The sequence below is a fragment of the Quercus lobata genome, chromosome 1, assembly GCF_001633185.2.
Source record: "Quercus lobata isolate SW786 chromosome 1, ValleyOak3.0 Primary Assembly, whole genome shotgun sequence".
NCBI classification, from domain to species: domain Eukaryota; kingdom Viridiplantae; phylum Streptophyta; class Magnoliopsida; order Fagales; family Fagaceae; genus Quercus; species Quercus lobata.
Genome location: NC_044904.1, coordinates 5,036,680 through 5,064,043, shown reverse-complemented (window position 1 = coordinate 5,064,043; position 27,364 = coordinate 5,036,680). Strand labels below are relative to the sequence as shown.

At 31.9% G+C, this 27,364-nt stretch overlaps 1 protein-coding gene and 1 non-coding gene across 2 annotated transcripts; both read right to left on the bottom strand.

Annotated features, from left to right (window-relative positions):
- Positions 1–5,797: 5,797 nt before the first annotated feature.
- Positions 5,798–5,881, bottom strand: TRNAL-CAA. Its single transcript has one exon. It is a non-coding gene; the product is annotated as a tRNA-Leu (tRNA).
- A 13,830-nt stretch (positions 5,882–19,711) lies between these two features.
- LOC115994141 (extensin-2-like) lies at positions 19,712–20,401 on the bottom strand. The gene has a single exon (XM_031118191.1). The coding sequence runs from the start codon at positions 20,399–20,401 to the stop codon at positions 19,712–19,714; it is 690 nt and encodes a 229-aa protein (XP_030974051.1).
- Between the last annotated feature and the right edge of the window lie 6,963 nt (positions 20,402–27,364).

Sequence of the window (27,364 nt, the reverse complement as noted above, 5' to 3'; positions counted from 1 at the left end):
TGTACAATAAAGACATGAAATAGATATCCTATGTGATCTATATGTAAGAAGCACTGATTATATTATGTTATGTAACCAATGTAAGTCAGGAATTCATGTTCTTAAATATGTTCTATGTATTGTGGCTATTTTACGTGACTACAAGTTATTGTTACTATACTACAAAGGATATCTAAACATTCTTGTTCTTTTTTTTTGGGGGGTGCTGAGTTAAACATCTTGCTCTTGCTGTTGCAATGTAAGTGTTAATATATCTGAATTTCCCGAATGAAGATTCTATTGAACAACTTCTGTCGATCAAAATTCAATACAAAACACCCTGTTAATGTGATTTATATCCAGCCATTCTAAGCGTGTGCATTTTTTGAGTTGAATCCACCACATTATAAAATAGTATTTACCAGTGCGTTTAATTCTACACCCTTGCCCAACCAAAGGATGTGGCTTATTTTACAAGAATAGTGGCTAACTAGTTTGTTTGTTATCTCTTCAAGGATAGCATATTGTGAAATAGATATTGCAAACCATTATGGTATCACGTAAGGGAAAAGATCGATTCCTCTACATTTAAAATGGATTTATTTTATAAATTTGATTAAACATTACATATTTTACATTGTATCTAGTGTTTTGTCACTTAAAATTTTAAATTACGTGACATTTTGTACACTGTTATATTTAAAAAAAATAAAGTTATCTATAACCTGGACTGTCCCCACTACAACAATAGACTGCACACATGATTCTAATTCTTTGTATAGTGAAAACAATGTACCATACAGTTTACAATTAATGATCCAAATGTTCTTACAAAAATTATTATTATTTCAAATATAAATTTCAATGGAAAAGCAAACCATGTTCTAAAAAATTGATTATTAATAGCTTATTTGAAAAATGTATACATGAAATAAATCTATTGCACCACAATGACGAAAATGAAGTTAAGGAGTAACAAATTTTTTTTTTTTTTCTAAAATAAAACAATTAAGAATGAATAATTTGCATAAAATCCAAATAATAAACTTATAAGGTTTTTTTTTAAGAGTTGACAAAAATTGATTAGTGTATTATTTTGATGATAAAGAGAAATATATAAATATATATATATATATATATATTAATAGCCAAAATTGAGAGAAAATCTAATTAAATTCTTAATATATTGGAGTCTAATTTTGAGTCATGTGTCTCATCTAATTTAAAAATTTGTGTGTCAAGTGAATTATTAGGTGTAAAAATCAAAGAATTTATATTCAATTAGATTTTAAATTGAATTTTAATTGGAGTTCAATTTTGCACTATGTGTCCCATTTAATTTTTTTTTATTTTTGTGGCAAGTAAATTATTAGGTACAAAAACCGAAAACCTAAGAGTCTAAATCCAAATAAATCCTAAATTTATATATATAGTTATATATATATATATATAATGAGAAACCATTACATATTTTAGAAATTCATGGCTTAATGTGTAAGTTGTAATTTTTATACTAAGTTTAATTTGAATTTATATATACATGTAATTGTGATTGTTTTTAAATGTACATGTGCATACGTACAGAATTACACACTAATTATCATAGAAAGTACAACATAAGTTGAAATTCTATTACCTTTAAAAAAAGAATGAACAATTTGCATACACAATCAAATAATATCCTTATAGATCTTTTTAAGAGTGGACAAATATATAGAAATAACCATAAGTAATATTCAACTTAGGTAGGAATTTTAATATGTATTAAGTTATGTTTATTTTTAAATGCATCCATCTATGATATGCATGTGGTTACAAGTCAGTGTGATATTTATGATCTAATGCACATATTTAAATAAAATAAAATAAAATCAGCCAAGCAATTTTTTAGCTATAAAATTACCATATTTAAATATAGTAAGAAAACAACTTGACTTTGTCTAATGAAAACAAATCATTTTATCTATTCAAAAGAATTGAATACCATGGCAAAACCCCATAATGCGTATAAAAACCAAGCAATTGACTCAATTGAAGTATACAAATTCCAGCTAAACAATCGAATTGATCATGTGGTTTGATTAATTGAGAAATAGGAAGTTGAAGGACTTCAATTAATTATAATGTCATCTTTTAATTTAATTAAAGAAAAAGATTATTAACATTCATCTTATTTCAATCAATACAATTAAATAAACTAAGTTAACAGTAATGATGATGAGGTAATCTTACTTAGATGAGTGAAGTATCCATTTGAACTTAATTTTGTATTGAATATTATGAACAGGTCACTTGATATCAAAACTAAGAAAATTAAAATGGAAACTTGGCGTAAAATTAGATTATAATGAAAACCTAATTTGGATTTGAATTGAATTTCAATGGTGTTTTGAATTTAATATATTATATATGATCATTTCCAAAAAAAATTGTAAAATTTTAAACCACTAAAGATGTTGAGTAATTGAAAGAAAAAGAAGAAAAAAAAACGGAAGCAAGAATTTAACATTATTGGTTTGATGATTTATGTTCATAGTGGAAAACCATTGATGATGACATTCTTACTATATCATTTATACACATCACAATAAACTCAATGTAGGGTTTACATAGTAAGAACCCTAAATTAATCATAGACTACTAACCCTAAATTAATTCACTTGCTCTTTATAATCAGTTTTTGGACTTTTTGGACCATAATCTCTAACATGAACTACGTACTCCCATGTTTTTTTCCAAAAACAATTCAACGGGACAGATTTCTCCACTCAAATGCATGTGGCTCTGCCCTTACTCACGGATTAAGATTCGATCTTAAAAACAGGAAAAAAAAAAATCATCAGAAACTAGCAAGAACATTCTATTCTCAATTTAAAATAGGCAAATTGGAGCAAGTCCGACACGGTTTAATTGATGGAAGGCTAGCATTTTGACTTCGAATTTTTCTTTCATGCAGTTTCTTCATATCTTCTCTCTCTGATCAATATAGTTAAACGATAATTTAGAGCTGTTTGCACAAAACAAGCTTTCTTGGGTGATGAACAAGCGAATGAGTGCTTAATTACCAACTATACAGGACCTTCTTCACTCTCTGTGTTAGACTTGTTCAAGGCTGACATGCCTGCGTATCGAAGACACTAAATTATGGGACAGCACCACTGCTCCAGCTAATAGTTGAAAACAGAAGACGTAATATTACTAAACAAATAAATCAATCAGTATCAGCAATGATAGAGCTAATTATATTTTATGAGGGTGTACGTGTGTGTGTATTTTATTTTAATCATTCAATTATATTCTAACTATCGTAGAAAATGTCACTATACACAAAGGGTTATTGCCAATCCCACCATGCAATTTGGCCCAAAAGGGTTAGATTTGATAACAGGAACAGAATGTGGCACACCAGGAACAAAAATGTGAATCCCTGGGCATGGGCCTCGGGGAGTCTATATATGCTACGGTATCCTATTCCTGCTTCAATATATAGTTCAATGCCACTACTAGTGTGGTTAGCTAATATGTGCTATATATATTTATTGCTTCATCTTCATCACCACACACTTGTAGTACGCTACCACAAATAACACTGGCCTTACAAGTCCTTCAATATATATATATATATATATAGAAGCATTTAGGGTTGTAAATGAGGTCATTTTTCACTTGTACTCAATCTTATAAAATTAACGCAATTGAGTGAATTTATTGCCATGGTTAAGATTTTTTTTTTTTTTTTTTGAGAAGATGGTTAAGAAATATTTGATTTATCTAATAGAATTTTAATGTTTCCATGCCCTAGAAAAGTTCAATGTGAGTCCATGGATTATTATTTAGTTTTTTCATGGAGTCCAATTTAACTTCGAATCTCTTCTTCTTGGCTTGTTGTAATAAAAGAAACTAATATTATTAGGTAATGAATCAATAAGATAAAAATAAAAATTATTTTTTTTAGGTATAAAAATAATTATTGAGAATTATTTCTAATAAAAAGGTTAAAATCAAGCTTTTGACATCAGGCCCAAATAAGGCATAATTACATAAGATCATGAAGAAACGATATGTCGATCCCATTGGTTAGAATATGATGTTTAGCTCATATGTCAGCTTTTACACTTTAATCTTGATCAAAGGAGAGAGTTGAGTCATGAATGTCCAAAAGTGAAATTCAAGGGATTTTATGTTTTATGGAAGGGTTGAGAATATCTCAAGTTGAAATTCAAGGGATTTGTGGATTTGTGTTTTTTGGATTAACTAAAGGAGGGAAAAATTGCATTTCTCCTAAATTTAATAATAAACTTTTGAAAATTTGGACCTCTAAAAGACAGCTATGAATTCATATTATTAATTAAATTGTAGGTTCACATATTGTATATTATATAATAAAAATTATGTGTGACTCAACGTAAATGTTACATGTATGATGATGTATTTGGCTGCTTTGGCCATATGTTCAAAATAAATACTTTATTAATAGAATTTACTTTGAGTTAAAATTTCACGAGTTAATTGTAACTTCTTATATTTAATACTTTAATTTAAGATTAATTGCAATATTAGTATCCAATGAAAGGATTAGTACAGTGGGTTAGGGTGGATAATATAAATCAAGATGCAGTAATCAAAAAATTTTGACAAATTAGTGCACTCCACCACCCAATATCCACAATTTTTTTTTTTAAGGGGACTAATTTGTTAAATGGTCATCAAAAATTAATCTCAAACATTATAATTTTAGGTGAAAAATTATGATTAAACCTAATTGACTAATTACTTATTTATTTCAAATCTTGCAATGATAGAAAAGGAGTTCAGATTCAAGCATTCAAGTCCTAGAACTATGAGCTCTTAGACCATCTTCATCCATTCATAATAAAAATTCTTGGAAATGGGACCATGGGTATATATGCCATAGTATTTGCCTGCTAAACGCTGATGATCAAAGGAGCAGAGGGAAAATGAAAACGACTCCTTGTGACGGTGGTTTACAGCTTGAAGAATTGAATCTTATCAATAAAATAAGGAAAACACTTTTCTTTACAAGAATTGTTTTCATTAGCTGTTAGCCTGTTACTATTACTGTTTTCCAATGGGATTTTATTACTTCGAAAATGACAACAATTTAGACATATCAAAAATTTGGTACAATGCATGACTTTTTATTTATTTATTTTAATTATGACACTTGACTTAAATGTATTACAATTAAGAAGAAGTGAACGGACAATATTTTAGGCATATCCTTTTTCTTTTTCTTTCTTTAGAAACCCATTTTAGGCATATCCCCAAAAAAAAAAAAAAAAAAGGTAAACGCATATCCAAAAAAAGTTGGTAAATACTATACGATACAATACTTGACTTTAGATGTATAAAAGAATATATAAATAGAAATCCCATAAAAGAATAAATAGAAAACACAAAACGTCAGAAGCGGGATTTTCATTAGCTGTTAGCCTGTTACTATTACTGTTTTCCGATGGGATTTTATTATTTCGAAAATGACAATAATTTAGACATATCAAAAATTTGGTACAATGCATGACTTTTTATTTATTTATTTTAATTATGACATTTGACTTAAATGTATTACAATTAAGAAGAAGTGAAAGGAAAATATTTTAGGCATATCCTTTTTCTTTTTCTTTCTTTAGAAACCCATTTTAGGGATATCCCCAAAAAAAAAAAAAAATGGTAAACGCATATCCAAAAAAGTTGGTAAATACTATACGATACAATACTTGACTTTAGATGTATAAAAAAGAATATATAAATAGAAACCCCATTAAAGAATAAAAAAGAATAAATAGAAAACACAAAATGTCAGAAGTGGGATTTGAACCCACGCCCTCTCTCGAAGACCAGAACTTGAGTCTGGCGCCTTAGACCACTCGGCCATCCTGACTGTGTGATCAGGTTGCACAATTTAATTTATTAGGTAATTAATTGTGTTTAGAGGGTGAATTAGATTGAAGTTCGGGGTTCAAAGTTTATTGTGTGATGGAATATGGTAATGGAGTGTCCAATCTGTAAAGCCATAATTTTTTTTTTTTTTTTTAAAAGATAGAATTTTTTCCATTTCATTTCAAGTATTAATTAACTTTGGATGATGGGCGGGAGCTCTCTAGTTGAATCTAGTATTTATGCCTTGAAACAAGAACAATGCATGATCCCCATCCACCAAGAATGAATGAAGAACATTTCTAACTTTTTCTTGGGGAAAAGTGGTATGAATTATGATTTTTTTTTTCGAAAAAAAAAAAAATTATCATCTAGGTATGCTAGAATTATTTTCCTAAAAAAAAAAAGTATCCTATAATTAAATTTTAATTTTATTCGAAGTCAGACCAATGAACATGGTCGCTTTTATCATTGATCAAATGAAAAAATTATGTTTCTTCTCAAAAAATAAAATGAAAAAATTATGTTGAATATATGAAAGTATTGGATATAATATCCCAAAAGTGACATGGAACATTGACTTAATAGGAAAATGTTCTATTATATTTTTTAATTTTTCCTGCATAGTTAATAATTATCCTAAATCAAGTTAGGCATTTCCAAAAAAAGTAGGCATTTGGTTCTCCCAAAAAAGAAAAAGTTAGGCATTCAGCACGTCGGCAAATTGATATTGCATTTTCAGATTTAAACATTTTAGTCAACTTATGAAACCCAAAAATCTTAACTTTATTAAACCCACCTACCAATCATGTATTCATGGTCTTATAAGATAATCACCGCTCTAATAAAGGTAAAATTTGACTCTTTCTTTTTTATTCAAGAGAGAGAGAGAGAGAGCTTAAGATCCATTGCCGACAATATAGAAGCTGGTGCAGACGCAGAACTGGGGCTGACTATACTGATGATGAACGCCCGCCCGACGGCCATAGACAGAATAACGATGACCCACCGCCGCCACCAAAGCCTAGGCCTACCAATAGAGATACACAGGGGATCACACCGTTGACTAGCGTTTTTGACTCCCAAGATGGAAAGGAAATAAATAAAGATTCTGAGGCCCGGACTTTACGACAACTGACTTTGGCCTTGGGGGATATTCCTAGACAGCCAACTACTTTGCTGACTGCTCTAGAAGATGACACACCTGCCATTAATACTCCCCACACCACGGGTTTCGACAATTTCTCAAAGACAGTAGATCCACATGTCTCACATACTGAGGAGCCATCACTGAACCAACTGGGACACGATATGCTTTTTTCTACTCCACCCTCTCCTTTACAGGGAACGTGGAAGAAGGTCCCACGCCCCTCATCATCTGCCATGACTGAAGAAGCTCTGCCCCGTTGTGGGTCTGGACAAAAACGTGAATACCATGATTTGATGGATGAGACGATCATGGTTGAACAGAGGTATTCAAAACGTAGCAAAACAAAGGAGGCAGCTATCATCTCTCTTAATGCGTTATCCGCGGAGGCTGGCACCCAGCCCCGCCGGGCACAATGATCGCGTTAAGTTGGAACTGCCGGGGGCTTGGGAACCCTTGGGCAGTTCACGTACTAACTGAACTAGTGAGAAAAAAAGGACCCAAGATTTTGTTTCTAATGGAAACAAAATTATCTGAAGATGAAATGAAGCCTATTCGAGCGGAACTGGGTTTTAGACATATGCAAGCTGTTTCTAGTGATGGTAGAAGGGGGGGATTGGCATTGATGTGGCATGAGGGCATTGATGTAGCTCCACAAACCCTCTCACCGAATCATATTGATGTTTTCGTTGATGGCTTATCACAACAACCATGGAGGCTAACAGGGGTATATGGCCACCCGGAAGACCAACGGAAGTGGGAAACATGGTATTTGCTGAAACATTTACACCGTCGAGCCTCTCTTCCCTGGCTGTGTTTTGGTGATTTTAATGAGACTTTAAGTACGGATGAGAAGAATGGAGGAAACTTGAAGCCCCTTGAGCGGATGCAAGTTTTTCGGAGCACTCTTCTGTATTGCGGATTAATTGATCTGGGTTATCAGGGTAATACGTTCACATGGAGGAATGGTAGGTTCGGTGATGCGTTTGTGGAGGAACGTCTTGATCGTGCATGTGCTAATATCGAGTGGAAGGAGATGTTTCCTACGACTACGGTAAGTCATTGTAGTGTGTCTTATTCTGACCATGACCCTATTTTGGTTAGTACAGAGCAAGTTCTTGCAAGACCGGTCAGAAGAAAAACACCACGGAGGTTTGAGGAACGATGGGCGACCCATGCTGAATGTGAAGAGTGTATCCGAACATCTTGGGAATCAACCACACCAATAGGTAGTCCTAAGTATCGTGTGTTTGAGAAGATCAAAGCTTGCAAATTGGCTCTTATTAAGTGGAGTAGAATTACTTTTGGGAACACACGGATCCGGCTAAATTCAAAACAGCAGGAATTAGAAGAGCTAACTATTGGTAATTACGGTGGGAATCTAGGCAGAATCAATGATGTCCGTAAGGAAATAAATGAACTTCTTCACCATGAAGAGGTCTTCTGGAGGCAGCGAGGTCGGTCTATTTGGCTCCCTGCGGGTGATAAGAATACCAAATTTTTTCATCAAAGAGCTTGTCAGAGACAACGTAAGAACCATATTGAGGGACTGCTGGACAGTCAAGGAATTTGGCATACAACTCATGAGCACTTGGCCACCATAGCTGAGGACCATTATAAGGAGTTGTTTACTACATCTAATCCACAACATATGGAGGGTGTGCTGAGCGCAGTTGATCGAATGGTCACTGATGAGATGAATCACACTTTGGACCGACCATACACAGAAGAGGAGGTGCGAGTAGCTCTGTTTCAGAGGCACCCCTCCAAAGCTCCAGGACCGGACGGTATGTCTCCTTTTTTCTTCCAAAAGTATTGGCATGTTGTAGGCCCCGATATTACTACTGCTGTCCTCTCTATTCTTCACTCAGGTAAATGTCTTCACAAGATGAATTACACACATATTGTATTGATCCCCAAAAAAGTCACACCAAGGCTCATCTCAGACTATAGACCCATTAGTTTGGGCAATGTAGTGTCCAGAATTGTATCCAAGGTTTTGGCTAATCGTATTAAGACTGTGCTCCCTAATATTATTTCTGACTCGCAAAATGCTTTTGTTCCAAATAGGCTTATTACTGATAATACTACTGTTGCCTTCGAGATGCTCCATAGAATGAGAAATAGGAGGAAGGGTAAAGTAGGGCACATGGCGGTGAAGCTTGATATAAGTAAAGCATATGACCGGGTGGAATGGGGATTTTTACGCAAAATCATGTTAAAACTGGGCCTCTCAGAACAATGGGTTAATTTGGCTATGGAGACAGTATGTACGACATCATACTCGGTGCTCATCAATGGAGAACCAAAGGGTTTTGTCACCCCATCACGTGGTATTCGACAAGGTGATCCACTATCCCCATACCTATTCTTGTTTTGCACAGAGGGATTGTCAAACATGTTACAAAAGGCAACTGCAACTTGCCATCTGCGGGGTTTGCTATCATGTAGGGGGGGTGTACGCATCTCTCACCTCCTCTTTGTTGATGACAGTCTTCTGTTCTGTGAGGCAAGGGTAACTGAATGTCAAAATCTCCTAAACATCTTAGCTCAGTATGAACAAGCTTCGGGTCAAGCAATTAATCGGCAAAAGACAACTTTGTTTTTTAGCCGAAATACCCAACCAGAAGTTAAGAATGAAATCCGTGACATGTTAGGAGGCCAAATCATATCGGAGTGTGAGAAATATTTGGGTTTGCCTATGGTGGGAGGAAAGTCTAAGGTTGGTACCTTTCGGGAGATTCATGAAAGGATTGCAAATAAAGTAATGGGGTGGAAGGAGAAGTTTCTTTCCAAGGCAGGGCGAGAGATTTTAATTAAAACAGTGGCTCAGGCTATACCAACTTACTCCATGGGCATATTCAAACTTCCCAAGTCTATTTGTGATAGCATAAACTCAGCATTGTCAAAGTATTGGTGGGGGCAAACCAAAAATGAGAAGAAAATTCATTGGATTAATTGGGGCAAGCTTTGTAGTCCAAAGAATAGAGGGGGCATGGGCTTCCGTGATCTTAATGCGTTCAATCTTGCTATGCTTGCCAAACAAGCATGGAGGCTTATTCATGAATCACACTCCCTCTTCTATAGGGTATACAAAGCACGATATTTCCCCTCTTGCTCCTTTATGGATGCTGAACTCGGATCAAATCCATCTTATGTTTGGCGTAGTCTGCTCCAAACGAGAGACCTCATCTGGGAGGGTTCAATATGGCAGGTTGGTGATGGGGAGCAGATTGGGATAGAAAGTCATAAGTGGCTGCCTCGCCCGCCATGTTTTCGTCCTGGGGTAGACAAATCCCTCAAGGTGAGTAGTTTACTCAATGCAACCACACGGCAATGGGATCGAGCAAAAATCCAGTCTCTATTCCATGACTCCACGAAAAGTGATATTTTCCACCTAAAGCTTGGTCCGCCTGGGTCACGAGATAAGCTTTGTTGGAATGAGAACAAGAGTAAAACATTCTCGGTCAAAACTGCCTACCAGATCGCTGTGAAGCTCCTGAACCCTCCATCAGGTGAGCACTCTAATGCAAGGCAGGATGTGAGGATGTGGAAGACGTTTTGGTCCCTGAACACCCCTCCTAAGGTCCGTAACTTTCTATGGCGTGCGAGCTCAGACATCCTCCCCACTCGAGTGAATTTACTCCGTCGCAAGATCCAGGTTGATCCACGATGCACCCTGTGTGGACAGCATGATGAGACAACGACTCATATCTTATGGGATTGCCCTTATGCTCGAAATGTTTGGGCCTTGGTGCGTGGGAAGCTGCAGAAGAGTAGATCGGGGGTTTTAAGTTTCTATGAGCTAGCACAAATGATGATGACGCGGCTAACAACCTCAGAGCTGGAGACTTGGGCAATGGTTTCGTGGTCTATATGGAATGCTAGAAACAAGTTCCATTTTGAGCAGGTGCAGACTCCTCCTTGTGTGATTTTTAAAGGTGCTTCGTCTTTTCTGGAAGAGTACAAGAGACTTACTGGGGCATTTTCCAACCGATGAGCTCTGTTTGTGGGACTCATCCCCTTTTTTATATTTTTTTGCGTCTCTGTTTTTCTTTTTCTTTTTTTCAGAATTCTTTATTTTTTGGTTTTTTTCCCTGAGGTTGATAGCCACTGAGTTGGCTCTTCTAATTGTACAACCTTCAGGTGCTAAAATCGTTGTATTTATTTTTTTAGACTTAATATACTTCTATCGTTTTACTGTCAAAAAAAAAAATTACTTGTCATCAAGATGATAACAATGTACATATATCCAGGAAAAGAAGCTTTCAAAGACGTACGTAGCATGTGTTGAATATGTCTTATTTGACTTCTGTTTCAATAAGATATCTCTTATAATTTAGAGCATCTTTTCTTTTCACATTCTACTAGTTTAATACATGATATAAATGATGTTTTTTTTAAACATTATCAGGTTGTACCTAATATAATTATTTGTTAATGTTATATAATTAAATAACTTATTATCGAATTAATATTTTTCAAATCATGTTAAACTTCTTACTCATAAAATATTGTTTTTTATATATAATTTGTTAGGGCAAAAATGTATCGACCCCTTTGCAAATTTATTAATTACCTAATTTATTTAATTAGGTTCAATTATACATGCAAAGCGTGAAGGCACAAACAAATCATCAATTATACTAAGTGTAGCAGAAAATAAATTTGACATGAGTGATTTGTCTACGAATGGAAAAAACCTCCGAAACAAAACCCCATTGAGTGAATTTAAGGTCATCACTCCCAAGAATCTACTATTATTAATCACAAGCGGTTATAAGTATAATAAATCTTACCAAACCCTTTGGACTATCCCAAAATATCAATCTACAATTGAACTCCTACCCCAATACCCAATTGGACTTGTATTGTAGCGGCAATCTTTCTGTTCAATGCACAAATCTCAGTACATGATTAACCAATGATGCACGAATCCCAGTACGTAACTAACTCCATAGCAACCCTTTGATTGTTGTAGTTGATTTGCAACAACTCCACATAGAAACACCAATAAGATCTTCAATGATGGTGTGAGTGATTTTGCTTGGTTATAGAACCCAAAGACATACAAGAAACACAGTAAGATCTCTTTCTTCTGTAGGAGGAGGCTAGGGTTTTAAAAAGAAAATCTTATGAAACTCTCTAGGGTTAGATTTTTCTTTTTCCACCTCCTTGCTTAAATAGGAGCTCAATGGGCTCTCCTATTCCAAATAGGTATACACAAACATTGGGCATTCCTAGTCCAATAAAGATTATACAAACCCTTAAACAAATAGCATTTTAGAATAAAAACGAAGCTGACTATAGTCTAAATCCCGTAAGTTCGATAAATCGAGACATGTGTCGAGCTTTAATGAATCTCAACAGATCGAACTTCTGTCAAGGAGGTATCAAGACTTGTAGATTGCATTTTTCTTAAGCAGTTCTTGAGTAATCTTCATGTCTTCAATGTAACCACTTGTAATGATCATCTTGAACCTACTTAAATTTACCCAAATACAAGTAAAATGCGTTTTATCAAAAGATATGCCAATTACATAAAAATATGTCCCTTATATAATTAATTAAGTTTTGTACATACTTTTGAAATATAAAAAAAAAAATTAAAATTTAAACATTACGTAAATTGCATACCTAGATGACGAGATCTTCGAGGTTAAAAATTAAATTCATTATACCAAATTTCAAGAAAAAACACAATACCCTCAAATTATCAAAATAATTAACATGTGCTCCCCTTGGTCCCTCATGACATACAACGTCAATATGTACTAGACGCAGAGTATTCCCAATAAAAATAAATAAATTTAAACCAGAGAATTTTTGCCGACGATAGTTAGGTATGTATATATGGTTGAACATTGAAGGGCTATGAACGATAACTTTGTGGTTTTGTTTTTATATATGGATATATGAGTGGTGACAATGTAGGATATTGAGTGTATTTGGACAAGTCTTGAATGGGTTGGATTCAGCTTTATGTGGTTGTATCACAAGGAATATGATCATATGATAGAGAACCCTTTGGCTATGGAGGTGGCATTGCTTTGTCATATGTGTAGATGTGTGACAAGAGTGCATATATGTTTACTAGTTCCTTTGGCTATGAGAACATGTAAGATTTTTTTTTTTTTTTTTTTAACCATTTGGTTACAATTTACTTTATATAATTTTAAACTCATGTGACCTAACCAGAGTTAAGGTATTAAAATGTGTTTTACCTCTTTTTTTTTTAATTTAGAATATTACTAAGAAAAGATATGTTTGGTTTCTTATTGTATTGACTTCAATCATCAAAAAAAGGGCAAAGGGGGAGTATTAATTATTTTGATAATTTGGGGCACAATGAAAATCAAGTAGAACTCGTTTAGTTTTGTAATAGACCTTGGAAGTCTAAATGCAATTTAGATTTAAATATTTTATAGATGAAATAACTATTAATTTCTAATCATTTTTTAATTTTGTATTAATATTAGCATTGACAAAATTTACATTAATTAAACATATCTTGAGCCCAACCTAAAAATTTTCTATCATACAAAAAAGTATTCACACTTACAGTTACATATAAGATTGTAATTAATCATATTGAATACACAGTTAAATATGAATGTACAAAACTTAGATATAGGGGTGGCTTGATGCATTTGGAGACCTAAGGCGAAAATTGATTATTTTATTTTAGATGCAAAATTACTACTAATTAATATGAACTACGTAAAATTTTTTCTTTTTTTAGAAATTTTATAGACAGAAAAAATTTGACAAAATTTTTCATACTTGTTGATGTGGTAGATTGATAGTGGTAAGTAAAAAAGTGGTATTAGTGGTAGACTTAGATGAGAACTAGTAAAATTTTGCTAACTAAACTTTTATTATTATTATTTTTTTTTTTAAGAAGTGCAACATTCACAATATTTTCTACAACAAATTCTAGGTTTTAAGTTGCTTTTTGTTTTCTATTTGAAAATATCACTATAATTATTTTTTTGCAATCAATAACAGGCTGTAACAACCTGCTACTTAGCATTAGTTCTAAAAGTATTGTGAAAAATATTATGAACGTTGCATTTTTTCTATATTTTATTTGTTTTTCATTTGGTAAAAAAATATTTTTTTTATTGATTATAAATATATAACCCTATTGGACAAAATTTGGAGGTATTTTTTTTACTTGGGGCCTTAGACGACTGCATCTCTTACTCCACCATTCAGCCGGCCCTGCTTAGATACAATACCTTAGGTTCCCCTTCTAAGATTCAGTCATATGACTACTTAACTAAAAAATACATTTCCAACTCATGAACAAAAATCTACATGGCAAAATCTTAAAAGAGAAATCTAAAAAATAGCACCTAATTACTGTACTTAAGTCTTGCCCAATATGAATACTCCCTATACTAATAACTAAGATGGGAAATATTATCTGATTTAAAAGTTAACACTCATTGGCCGGCGAGAATAGAAGTGATTTCTTTAGGCAAGGACTTGTGTATAAAAATAGTTTTGACAGACCATTGTAGAAGCAGTGGATTTTAAGATATCGTTTAAAATATTGCTAATCATTTTTAATAATATGCATGAAATTTTGGAAAAAGAGTGAGAACGAGATTGTTTTTGTCATTTATTGCCGGTGGATAACTTTAAGATTAATGTTAATATATATAGTTCTCAACTTATCATGATATATTATTGGAGGCCAGTGTTCACTTCACAATCAGTTAGATATTATGTACCCTTCATTAATCAGTACTTGAAGACAGCTACTAGGTTGGAGGTGTACTAATAGAGTCTAACTGGTGAAGGTCTTGGATTTGTTGGTCTTGGTCAATGTATGCCTAACAACAAAATTATGAAGAACAAGTTTAATTTAAATTTTAAGATACTTGTCCCACAACTTATTTAAGCAATTTAAGAGCTACTTGCTTCCCTTCATCCAATCCTGAATGTGGTCCATTATTTTTAGAAAATGAGAGCATATATGCAGTGGCAGAAGGATCTTTCCATTTACTTGTGCTAAACTAATATACAATAATTCAACCAATTTTCTATAAAAATTCAACAAAACTCTGTATACGAATTCAAAATTTTTTTGAGAACATGGAATCACACTAGAAAATCATACAAATATGCAATATTAACAAATAGACTTATGTTAATCATGTGATAGCCTGACTTGAATGGATTTGGGCTGGATAGGAATGCATGTGTGTTTTGAGGGCATGTGATGAGTCTCAAATTAGGTGTTTAGTAAGTAGAAATGAACTATATAAGTGATTATAAGGAGCCTTAAATTATAACTTGACTACTCTATTTTTCAAATATAGCTTATGCAGAGGCCTACATTCACGTACAATACCAACAAAAATCTATTATTACTTATTAGTAGTACAACTGCTCTCATACTCACACACTAGTCTATACCAAGATTCATATATAGGTATTAGGTAACACCAATAAAAAAAAAAATCGACCATACTTAACAAAGTCAAAATCAGATTTGTACTTCTAAAATTTTCGAGTAATCAAGTAGGTGGCATAACTAAATAAATGATTATAAGAGGCTCACCCTCAGGGAGAGGACTCATGTTACGGAAATAGAGTGTATTTTTCCATTGTCTATTTGAACCCCTTGACTTCAAAAAAAATATTTTTTGTTAGTTTATTTTACCCTCAAATATTTTTGTACACTCTAATCATAGATCAGTCCAGTCCAAAACCATATAACAATTAAACACTTAGGGTGTTATTTATGTTAGTTATTCAAGAAAAAAAATAATAAAGTTAGTGATTGTTCGAGTATTTCATTGGTTGAGTAAAGACTTAGTATAATATTTATATATGAATAAGTGTCGCTATGTGGATCAATAAATAATATAGTCCAAGTGGGTTGCATTTTGTCATTTAGTTTAATATATTTTTATAAAAATAATAACAACTTCATAAAAAAATGTTATACAAACTTAAAAAAATAAAATGGAGACACCTGACCACATTAATAATAAATAATGACAACTGATAATGAATTATAATGTAAAGATTTCCAAATAAATAAATAAAAACTCATAGAAGGAAACAGGGGCGGCTCTACTTGTTAATCAGGGTGGTCAGGTGACCACCTAACTTGAACTTTTTTATTTTATATACCTTAAAAAATTAAATTTTAAATTAATATTGGTTGTTGATCACCCTAAAAAAAAATCTTGACCACCCTAAGTAAAAACTTGAACACCCTAAATAAAAATTTTAGCCCATTAAGAACAAAATTTGCATATTTCAAAATTGTTATTTTTTTCTAAAATAAAAAATTGCTATTTCTCCAAAATTGCAATTTTCTAAAATAAAATTGCTATTTCTCCAAAAAATTTGGTCCATTGAAGATTGAAACAAAAAATTGTGAGAAATATTATGTTCACAACATTTGCACAACACTTTCACAAATAAATTCTAAGTGGTAGATTGTTACTAACTATTACTAATGGATAAAAATGTAATTTCAGAAGCAGTTTCAAATTTGTACCAGTAATAACTTACCATTTAGAATTTATTGTGATAATATTATGGGCATAGCACTTCTCAAAAATTGCCCAAATAAATACAAATTAGCCCAAATCAAATGTTTAATTTTGATTTTTAAATTGTGATTTCAAATGCATATCTTAAAATTGCTTTTTCCCCCCCTAAAAAATGCACCTTTTCAAATAATTAGTCTGTTAGTGTTTGCTAGATGAATTTATGTGACATTTCGTACACACACATATGCACTAAAGTAATACCTAAATACTTTATTAAACATGATTAATATAATGGCTGAATGCTTATGTTGAATATATTAAAGGATGAACTTATAGTTTGCCATTTATTCTTTTACTAGTACTATGAATAATTTTCTTACGAGAAAATCACTTCTATGACAAGATTCATCTTTTAAGCAAATTCGTATTGGCTTGAATAATTTTCTTTTAAATCCTAGGCTATGAGCAAATTTCTCATCTTACAAAGAGGTTCTTGACAACCTCTTGGCCATGATTTCCCTAAAAAAGAAATTAGTAGAACATTGAGTCGATTAATCCTAATTTGTTTAATGAATACGAAAATTTGTTGGAACAAATCATAAAAAATGATGATGCATTTTGTTTATATTATTACATATTTAAGCAAGATGTTAGAAATTAAATGAGAGATCAATAGTTTAATGATTACTTCGTTGTGTTCATTGAAAAAGATGTAGCTAATAGTATTGATAATAAAACTATTATACAATAATTTCAAAATATAAAAACTCGTAGAAAGAAAATTTAAAACTTTATATATTTTATGGGTTTTTTTTTTGTGATGTCAATATGTTAAAATTTTATTTTTATTAAATTTTTTTTAATTCAAGTTTTTTAATGACTACGCTGTAAAAATTCTTAGAGCCTACATTAGAAGGAAATTATAAAACTTAATGTATTTAAGTGTTTTTTTTTTTTTTTTTTTTTGCATAGACAATTTGATAAATTCAAGTTTACTTTTTATTATTTTTTTTTAATTTATGTTTCTTAATAATTAATCTCCTAAAAAAATTTTAGAGCCATCCTAGCATATATATATTTTTAAAGACAAAGTAGCTTTCTATTGTTTTTCTCTCTTTTTTATGTTTTTAAATTCAAGTTATAGAATCATCTCTCTCTCTCTCTCTCTCTCTCTCTCTCGTTGATTTGAGCAACTCAACACAAATCTTTGATATCGTTTAGAAGAACTCCGAAATGTCTCTTTTGATCAACCTCGCCTCCAACACAGTCATTATCAGCACAAATTAATCACAGCATGGGAGGGTTCGAAGTAGATTTGTTGCTTATACCAAGCATGTGAGGAGGAAGAGTACTGCTACTGCCTACACATTTTTCGCACACATTTTTTAATTGATACTCTTAGGCCTTAGCTTGATCAGGACTTGAGTAGAAACTTAGTGTGTTGTTTATGTTATATTAATGTGTTTTGGGTGTGGATTTTGATGAGATTTTTTCTTCTCTTTGTTCAAGGCTTCAAGCTCATGACCCGCCTAAGGCTCAGCCGTGGGGGTGTGGACAATTTTGTTTTTGTCCGATTGGTTAGCTGTCATGTTATCGATAAAATTCTTTGTGATAAGGTTTCTGAAATCGAATCAATCTATTCTGAAATGAATGGATAGATAATTTGCTCACGTTATTAGTGAGTTAAATAGATGCTATACAGCAATGAATAATATCACATCCACAATAAATCCTACGACCTATGTGGCAAATTCTTACGGGTTATAATCTAAGTCTACTATTGAAATTATTTTTTCCTCTACAAATAACAACTTATAACTTTGGATTTGTAATAAAATTGTTGTGAAAATATTGTGAACTTAGTATTTTTCATATTGTAATAATTAAAATTTGTTAAATATTGACCATGTGCCAAAATCCGATTCACTTAATTCAAAATGAATAGATAGGATTTTATAAATTCTACCGCATAGTTATACTAAAAACTCTAGAAAATCTTAATACATAATTTGTAGTTAAATTTTAAAACTAAAATTTATATAAACTGTTGATGTGATAAGTAGTTATTGGTAAGTGAAAAAGTGATATTAGTGGATCCAAATGGGAACCAGTAAAAATTGGCTACAATAATAATTTGTAAAAATGTTGTAAAATAATTTATGATTGTAGCATTACTTGTTTTATTTTTTTAAGGAGTACGTAATGCTAAATATACAAAAAAAATTTACAAACTGCTGATATAGTAAATGAAAAAATGATTTTAGTTGTGAGCCTAGATAAACATCAGTAAAAAGTTGGTCATAACAAAATTTTGTAAACATATTGTAAAATAATTTGTAGATGTAGCATTATTCTTTTTTTTTTTTTTTTTAAGTAATCATCCCCGCTTCCCCCGGGATTGTGCTCGAGTTTCCCAAATCCATACAACTTATTGATCTTGATTGAGAACATGACAATTGCCCATTACCTAAAAATGGTATAAATATGAGAGAGAGAGAGAGAGAGAGAGAGAGAGAGAGAACACCTCAAGTCAACCAAAAATGGAATGGAAGAACGTGATCCAATTATAGAAAAAGAATTGCAAGAGACATTATTATTCATACGTGCATGGAACTCATGCTGAATTAAAGAAATGACAATTTTACATATTATCAACTCATTAAAATTAAATCATATATATATATATATATATTTTTTTTGCACAAGTACATGCCAAAGCATCAATGTCCATCGAATTCAGCCTTTGTTTTATTCTCTCCTGTCTCAACCGGGTCGCCTTGATTGACACAAAACCAAAGTACATAATAATAAACCAAACCCAACGACAGTATTTGATTACTTCAACAGCAACTATTTTTTTTTTAACAATTTATAATCTGCAAAACAAAACGGAACAAATCATTATTATAAATTAATGATGAGAGAAAGTAAAAGTAAAAGTAAAAGAAAGAAAAAAAGAGAAAATGTCAAAAGTTAGAAATGAAAATAAAAAAGTGCTTCCATCTAATATACTTACGTAAACCTCTAGCTAGTATACTTGAACTAGTAACCAGTGGGAGGTGGTGGAGATTTGTAGTAGTAGGAGGAACGTGGTGGTGGTGGGGATGGTGGTGGAGGTGACTTGTAAACATAAGGAGGAGGAGGTGATGGGGAAGGTGGTGGAGGTGACTTATAAACGTAAGGAGGAGGAGGTGAAGGAGATGGAGGAGGTGGTGACTTGTAGACGTATGGTGGAGGTGGTGGAGATTGGTGTAGAGATGTAAGGAGGTGGGGGTGAAGGAGATGGGGGAGGTGGTGACTTGTATACGTAAGGAGGGGGAGGTGAAGGTGATGGAGGTGGAGGTGACTTGTAAATATAAGGAGGTGACTTGTAAATATAAGGAGGAGGAGGGGATGGTGAGGGTGGTGGAGGAGATTTATAGATGTAAGGGGGAGGAGGTGATGGTGATGGAGGAGGTGGAGACTTGTAGATGTAAGGAGGTGGGGGTGATGGAGATGGGGGAGGTGGTGACTTGTAGATGTAGGGAGGAGGTGGTGAGGGTGATGGTGGTGGTGGTGACTTGTAGATATAGGGAGGAGGAGGTGAGGGTGATGGTGGTGGTGGTGACTTGTAAACGTATGGAGGAGGAGGATATGGAGATGGTGGTGGTGGTGATTTATAAATATAAGGTGGAGGAGGTGATGGTGAAGGCGGTGGTGGTGATTTATAGTAGTAAGGAGGTGGTGGAGGTGATGCATAAACATAAGGCGGTGGAGGTGGAGAAGCATAAATGTAAGGCTTGTGATCGTCAGCAGCTACATTGGTAGCTAATAAGATTAGTGCCAATGCATAGACCAGGTGAGGCCAAAGATTGGCCATTTTTTGAGCAACACTAGAGAAGTCTCAACGCTTTGGTGACTTCTATGGCTTAGAAAAGATTTAAGACTAGTTTGTGAGTGAAAACTGAGGCAAGGCTCACACTTTATATAGCCATCCCTTCAATGAGTAATTCATTTGTTTAATATTATAGGTTGCTTCCAGCCTAACTAATTATGAATTAACCCATTAATAAAATTTTGAAAGTTCCGTACCTTTTTTGTAATTGAAAATAGAGGCCAATGGATCCCAGTAGCTTCTAAATCTATCTGTACTTGTGCTCTGAAATAGTCCAGATGAACAATAAGGAAAAAATATATATACGACTATATTATTATTTGATCTGGTTTTAGAAGAAACTTTCTACTGTTGTTAAAGTCTTTGGTTGGTATTTTAATGAAAATTATAATGATGATTGGGACCATTTAGACTAATAAAATATTGGCGTCGATCTTGGACTTTGAACATTCCCTTATTTGTGTTGCAGAAAGAGTCATATATGATTGTTTCAGACCAAGCGCAAGCAAAAACTCAGTGGCAAACTATCCTAGCAATATTGATTGCCTGATCCATGTTATTATAATCAGCACCAATATCACGCGTAGACCATATGTAAATGATGTCTACTATACGTTATTGATCAATTTCTGGACAGCTTCTTCTTCTTAATTAATTCATTTTTTTATAATAAAATTTTCATTAAAAAAAAAAAAAAACTAATTAATGGTTTGTATCATTGTAAATGTACATTGGCCAATTCTTACGGGTGCTCATCTGAACTCATTACTAACATCATTTTTTTCACTTAACAATAACAACTCACTACATCAACAATTTGTAAAAAAAATTATTGTAAAATAGTTTTTATCTCTAGCATTTTCCATAAATTTTTGGTCAAAGACAATTAAGCTATGAAATTAATGGAATGAAAATTGATGTATATTTGTTAGGAAATTTAAATCCTGGTTAATAGAATTAACAAGTTTTAAAGTCAAGTTGTTAATTAGATCTATTATAAATAATTCTTGATTAAACAAACAAATATCAATATCATGCATAGTGGAAATAGTAAATAAAAAAAGATATGATGATTCAATAAAACCAAGGAAATAAATTAGTATTACAATAAAAAATTTGAGAGAAAACCCTCCCAAAAAGCAATCAACTATAGTAAATTAAGAGAAGTTTAAAATCCAGTACAAAATATTTGTCTCTAAACTCTACAATTCCAGTAAATGAACTTACAGCAGAAATTTTCTACCACTTCAGAACCTTTGAACTCTCTAATATATGAACACTCCACCCACAATCACAATTGAAACCTCCAATTGACTTCAAGAACCTCTTAAAGAGCAGCAAGTCTATGATGGTTGCTATGACTTCAGCTTCTTCACCAAGATATTTTCATATTTTCTTTGAAACTTTTAGGTATAGTAAAATAGAGAAAAACTTGATTACAAAACCCTAGTCACATAAACTGAGTGCTTCTCTCTCTCTAAAAAAGTCTCTTAATACATGACTTATAATGTCCTTAAGTATCGGTTCAAACATATCTCAATTCGAGTTTCAAACAAATAAGTTATGGGCTTTTTCATGTTGTTGATTTTTGCCAATTTGCGAAGCTCGATGTATTGAAGTAGTATCGAGCTTGTATCTAGGAGGCAGTAGGTTTTGAGGAGCTATTGAGCTTCTATCAAGATACATGCTGAAAATGTGATAGAAAAACACTTTTCTTGAGCAAACTTTGCGTCTTCAATTACAACTTTAAGACACATCAAAACTCAATAAAAGATACACAATTTAACATGGTTTAACAATATCAAAACACATAACCCTAACAACATTAAAAACTATTATTACTTAGATTTGATGTATAATAAAAAATATTATTACTTAGATTTGAATTCTAAGTTTGAAACGAAAATGCTATCAATGATCGTAAAGCTAATTTCATATATTCACTTAAATGAATGTTTAATAAAAATTTAAAATAAATTATAATACATTTTATAAAAATATTTCAACATTACGTAAATTGCACACTGAAATCTTTGAGATTAAAATAATTAGATTCGTTATACTTGATCTTCAAGAAAATAGACAACACCATCAAATTATCAAATAAATAAATAAATAAATGACACTATAATCCCTTTGGCCCCTCATGACATACGACGTCAAAATTCGTCAATATGCTATGAGGATCGTAGTAGGTCATTTAGGTTGTGAATTTGCCAACCATAGTTAGGTATATATGGTTGAACATTGAAGGGCTATGAAGTATGTATGAACGATAACTTTGTGGTTTTGTTTTTATATATGGATTTATGAGCGGTGATAGTGTGGAATAGTGAGTGTATTTGGATTTTGAATAGGTCTCGAATGGGTTGGATTCAGCTTTATGTGGTTGTTAGCACAAGGAATATGATCATATATATGACAGAGAACCCTTTGGCTATGAAGGTAGCATTGCTTTGTCATTTGTGTAGATGTGTGATAACTAGAGTGCATTTATGTTTACTAGTCCCTTTGGCTACGAGAACATTGAGAAGATGTGAACTTTTTTTCTTTTTCTTTTTTTTGACCATGTGGTTACAATTTACTTTGTAAATTTTAAACTCATGTGACCTAACCAGAGTTAAGTTATTAAAATGTGTTTTTACCTCTTTTTTTTTTTTTTTTAATTTGGAATATCACTAAGAAAAGATATGTTTCGTTACTTGTGTTGACTTCAATCATCAAAAGAAGGGCAAAGGGGGAGTATTAATTATTTTGATAATTTGGGGCACAATGAAAATCAAGTAGAACTCGTTTAGTTTTGTAATAGACCTTGGAAGTCTAAATGTAATTTAGATTTAAACATTTTATAGATGAAATAACTATTAATTTCTAATAATTTTTTTAATTTTGCATGGGACATAAGAAAACAATATACCTAATATTTTAAAAAATCATATCCAATAGAAAATAATTAAATATTGTATTAATATTAGCATTGACAAAAATTACATTAATTAAACATATCTTGAGCCCAACCTAAGTATTTTCTATCATACAAAAAAAGTATTCACACTTAAAGATACGTGTACAATTACCACTACAAACTCTTTGTGCGATGGTTACTCCGTAAATATAAGTGATTATGAGGTGTGAGATGTAAGAGCTGGGGTTCAAGTTTCCAAAAGAGAGTTTCACACATATATACACTTAGATTATACTAGATTAGAATTTATATCTTGTAAAAAAAAAAAATACATATAACAATTGTAATTAATCATATTAAATACATAGTCTCTCTCTCTCTCTCTCTCTCTCTCTCTCAGTTGTGTACAACAAAAGTTTTGACATAGACCATTAATTTTAGAAGCAGTAATTTTTAAGATATCATTCAAATACTAACAAGAGCTCAACGGTGATTAAACTATTGCTAATCATTTTTAATAATATGCATGAAATTTTGGAAAATGAGTGAGAACGAGATTGTTTTTGTCATTTATTGCCGGTGGGTAACTTTAAGATTAATGTTAATATATATAGTTCTCAACTTCTCATGATATATTATTGGAGGCCAGTGTTCGCATCACAATCAGTTAGATAGTATGTACCCTTCATTAATCAGTACATGAAGACGAAAGGCTAGTTAAGAAAAAAAAAAAAAAAACATTTTGATTATTGATGGACTTGATGAAGACAGCTACTTATATGGTGTCTAGCTAACTGGTGAAGGTTTTGGACTTGTTGGTCTTGGTCAAATTATGAAAAACAAGCTGGTAGGTCAAGTTTAATTTAAATTTTGTGGTACTTGTCCCACAACTTATTTAAGCAATTTAAGAGCTACTTGCTTCCTTTATCCAATTCTGAATGTACGTGGTCCATTATTTTTAAAAAATAAGAGCATATATGGGCAGAAGGATCTTTCCATGTACTTGTGCTAAACTAATATCCAATAATTCAACTAATTTTCTGAAAAAATTCAACAAAACTTTGTAAACGAATTCAAATTGTTTTGAGAGCATGGAATCACACGAGAAAATCATAAAAATATGCATCATTAACAAATAGACATATGTGAATCATGTGATAGCTTGACTTGAATGGATTTGGGTTGGATTTAAGAGCATGTGATCAGTGACGGAGCCAGGATTTGAGTTGAGAGGGGACAGAATTTATATATGATGCATGTACTTACACACATTATGTGAATATATATATATATGATACTAAGTGATATTTAATGTAATTATACAAAGACAAAACTCTACCCAAAAAAAAAAAAAGCTTATTCATAATATTGTATTTATCTATATATTGAGATATTTCTCACATGAGTGATCTATTTTTTAATTTTTTTAGAGACAAAACTCAAGTTATGAATGAAACTATTAGTTAGATAAATACTGAGTGTAATATATGTAAATTTCATTTATTTTGGTTAATGTGGATTCATAAAAGGTTCAAATTATAATATGGTAGGGATAGACTAAAAAGGTCAATGTAAGGCATGCTAATGGAGGACTTAAGGTTCTTCAATGGTTCGTTTAGAAGTTGTGCTCTGTTTCAAGACCAAATAAACAGAGTGATATTTAATAAACCCAAAAACAAAAAGTAGATAATAATATTTTATAAGTATTAGCTATAATAACTAAAGGTATTTTTTGAGTGGGTCAAGGGGGCAATTCACCCCCCCCCCCACCCCCGACCCCCCTCGGCTCCGCCTCTGCATGTGATAAGTCTCAAATTAGGTGTTTAGCAAGTAGAAATGAACTATATAAATAATTATAAGGAGTCTTAAATTGTAACTTGACTACCCTATATTTTTTAAGTATAGCGCATGCAAATTAAGGCCTACATTCACGTACAATACTAACAAAAATCTATTATTACTTATTAGTATTACAACTAGTGCTCTCATACTAACACACTAGTCTATGCCTACATTCATATATGGGTATTAGGTAACACCAACAAAAATCGACCATACTTAACAAAGTCAAAATCAGATTTATACTTCTAAAATTTTTGAGTAATCGAATAGGTGGCGGATCTAATAAAATTTTACCCGACCAACCCAATCAGGCCATTTAGGACACCTAGTAGGGGCGGCGACACTTGTTGTCTAGGGGTTCAACCCCTTGACTTCAAAAATATTTTTTTTATTAGTTTATTTTATCCTCAAATATTTTTTACACTTTGATATATAACAAATCTATCCAGTCCAAAATCAAACAATAATTAAACACTAAGTGTAAGCCAGTGATTCAAGAAAAAAAAATTATAAAGTTAGTGATTATTCGAGCATAAGATTGGTGAAGTAGACACTTAATGTAATATTTATATTTGAGTAAGTGTGGCTATGTAGGTCAATAAATAATATAATGCTAGTAGGTTGCATTTTGTCATCTATTTTTATAAAAAGAATGGCAATTGCATAAAAAAAAATGTTATACAAACTTAATAAAATAAAATGGTCACACCTACCCACATTGAAAATAAATAATGACAATTAGTAATGACTATAATGTAACAATTTCAAAATAAAATAACTTGTATAATGAAATTATAAAACTTCATGAAATTGAGTTTTTTTTTTTTATCGAAAATTTGATAAATTCAAGTTCACTTTTTATTAAATTTTGTTTAATTTAAGTTTCTTAATAACCTCTTTAAAAAAAACTTCTAGAGTCGTCACTAACACCTAGCATTTTTTTTTTTAAGACGAAGTAACTTTCTTTTTTCTTTTTTTTCTTTTTTTAATTTCAAGTTATAGAATCACCTCGATCTCTCTCTCTCTCTCATTGATTTGAGCAACTCAACACAAATCTTTGATGTTGTTTAGAAGAACTCTGAAATGTCTCTTATGATCAACCTCGAGTCCAACATAGTCGTTATCAAGACAAATTAATCACAGCATATGGATTTGAAGTAGATTTGTTGCTTAACACACAAAGCATGTGAGGAGGAAGGCTGCCGACACAATTTTCACACACATTTTTTCATTGATACTCCTAGCTTGAGGACTTGTGATACAAATTTTGTGTGTTGCTTGAAGAAAGAGTAGAATTAAGACAAATACAGATCAAATTAAAGATATTAAGCATAACAAACATTTTTTTTCTTTGTTCTTAAAGATATTTGTATTTATTTTGATTGAGTAATTATAATCTCTTTTTTTCTTTGAATTAACCCAATAAAAAAAATCCTTCAATTCTCAAACCGAAAGAGAATAGAAAAATATCATTATTTCATACAATATCTTAATTGAATTGTGTGTAATGATCAATAAATGTCCTTTAATTCTCTATTTAAATGTCTCAAAATCCTCATTTTAAAGAATTTACACTATACATTGAGACAATCATTTCAAAGATTGAATGATTCCTAAAAGCGGATTCATTCCCCTTTTTTCCTATTTGTATTTGCAGTCATTTTATTTATTTATTTGGTAATAGTAATAAAAATAATAAAATAACAAATAGAATAGAAATAAATTAAGGGTAAACTATATATTTGGTTCTTAATTTTTATGATGTTTGTTAATTTAGTCTTTAACATTTCAAATGTGTCAGTTTCGTCCCTGGCCTTTTAGTATTGTGTCTAAATAGTCTATACCGTTAAGTGATGAATGGAAAATGTTGACATGATTAACGGTAAAAATATAATATAATTTTCATGACACATAAACTGCCACATGTATTGCCACATCAGCACAAAAAAAGATACTAAACCTTGTATTGCCGTATGTCTTTAGTATATTTTCAGATTTAAAATTTTCTTTCATTTACTTTTCCTTTGCTTTCTTGGGAACCAAACGGGGGTTAAAAAATCCAAAGTTTAAAACTCAATTTCCTTCATTTTCCCATATTTTTCCAGCAACCAAACGAGGAAAAAATAAAACAAAATCCAAAACCCAGAGAAAGAGATGTAGAAAGGAATCACAATGAAAGAAAAACTTCAAACCGCCTAATT

What these genes read in the sequence shown, in the direction of transcription:
- LOC115994141 (XM_031118191.1), bottom strand. Translation starts at nt 20,401, where the DNA reads ATGGCCAATCTTTGGCCTCACCTGGTCTATGCATTGGCACTAATCTTA.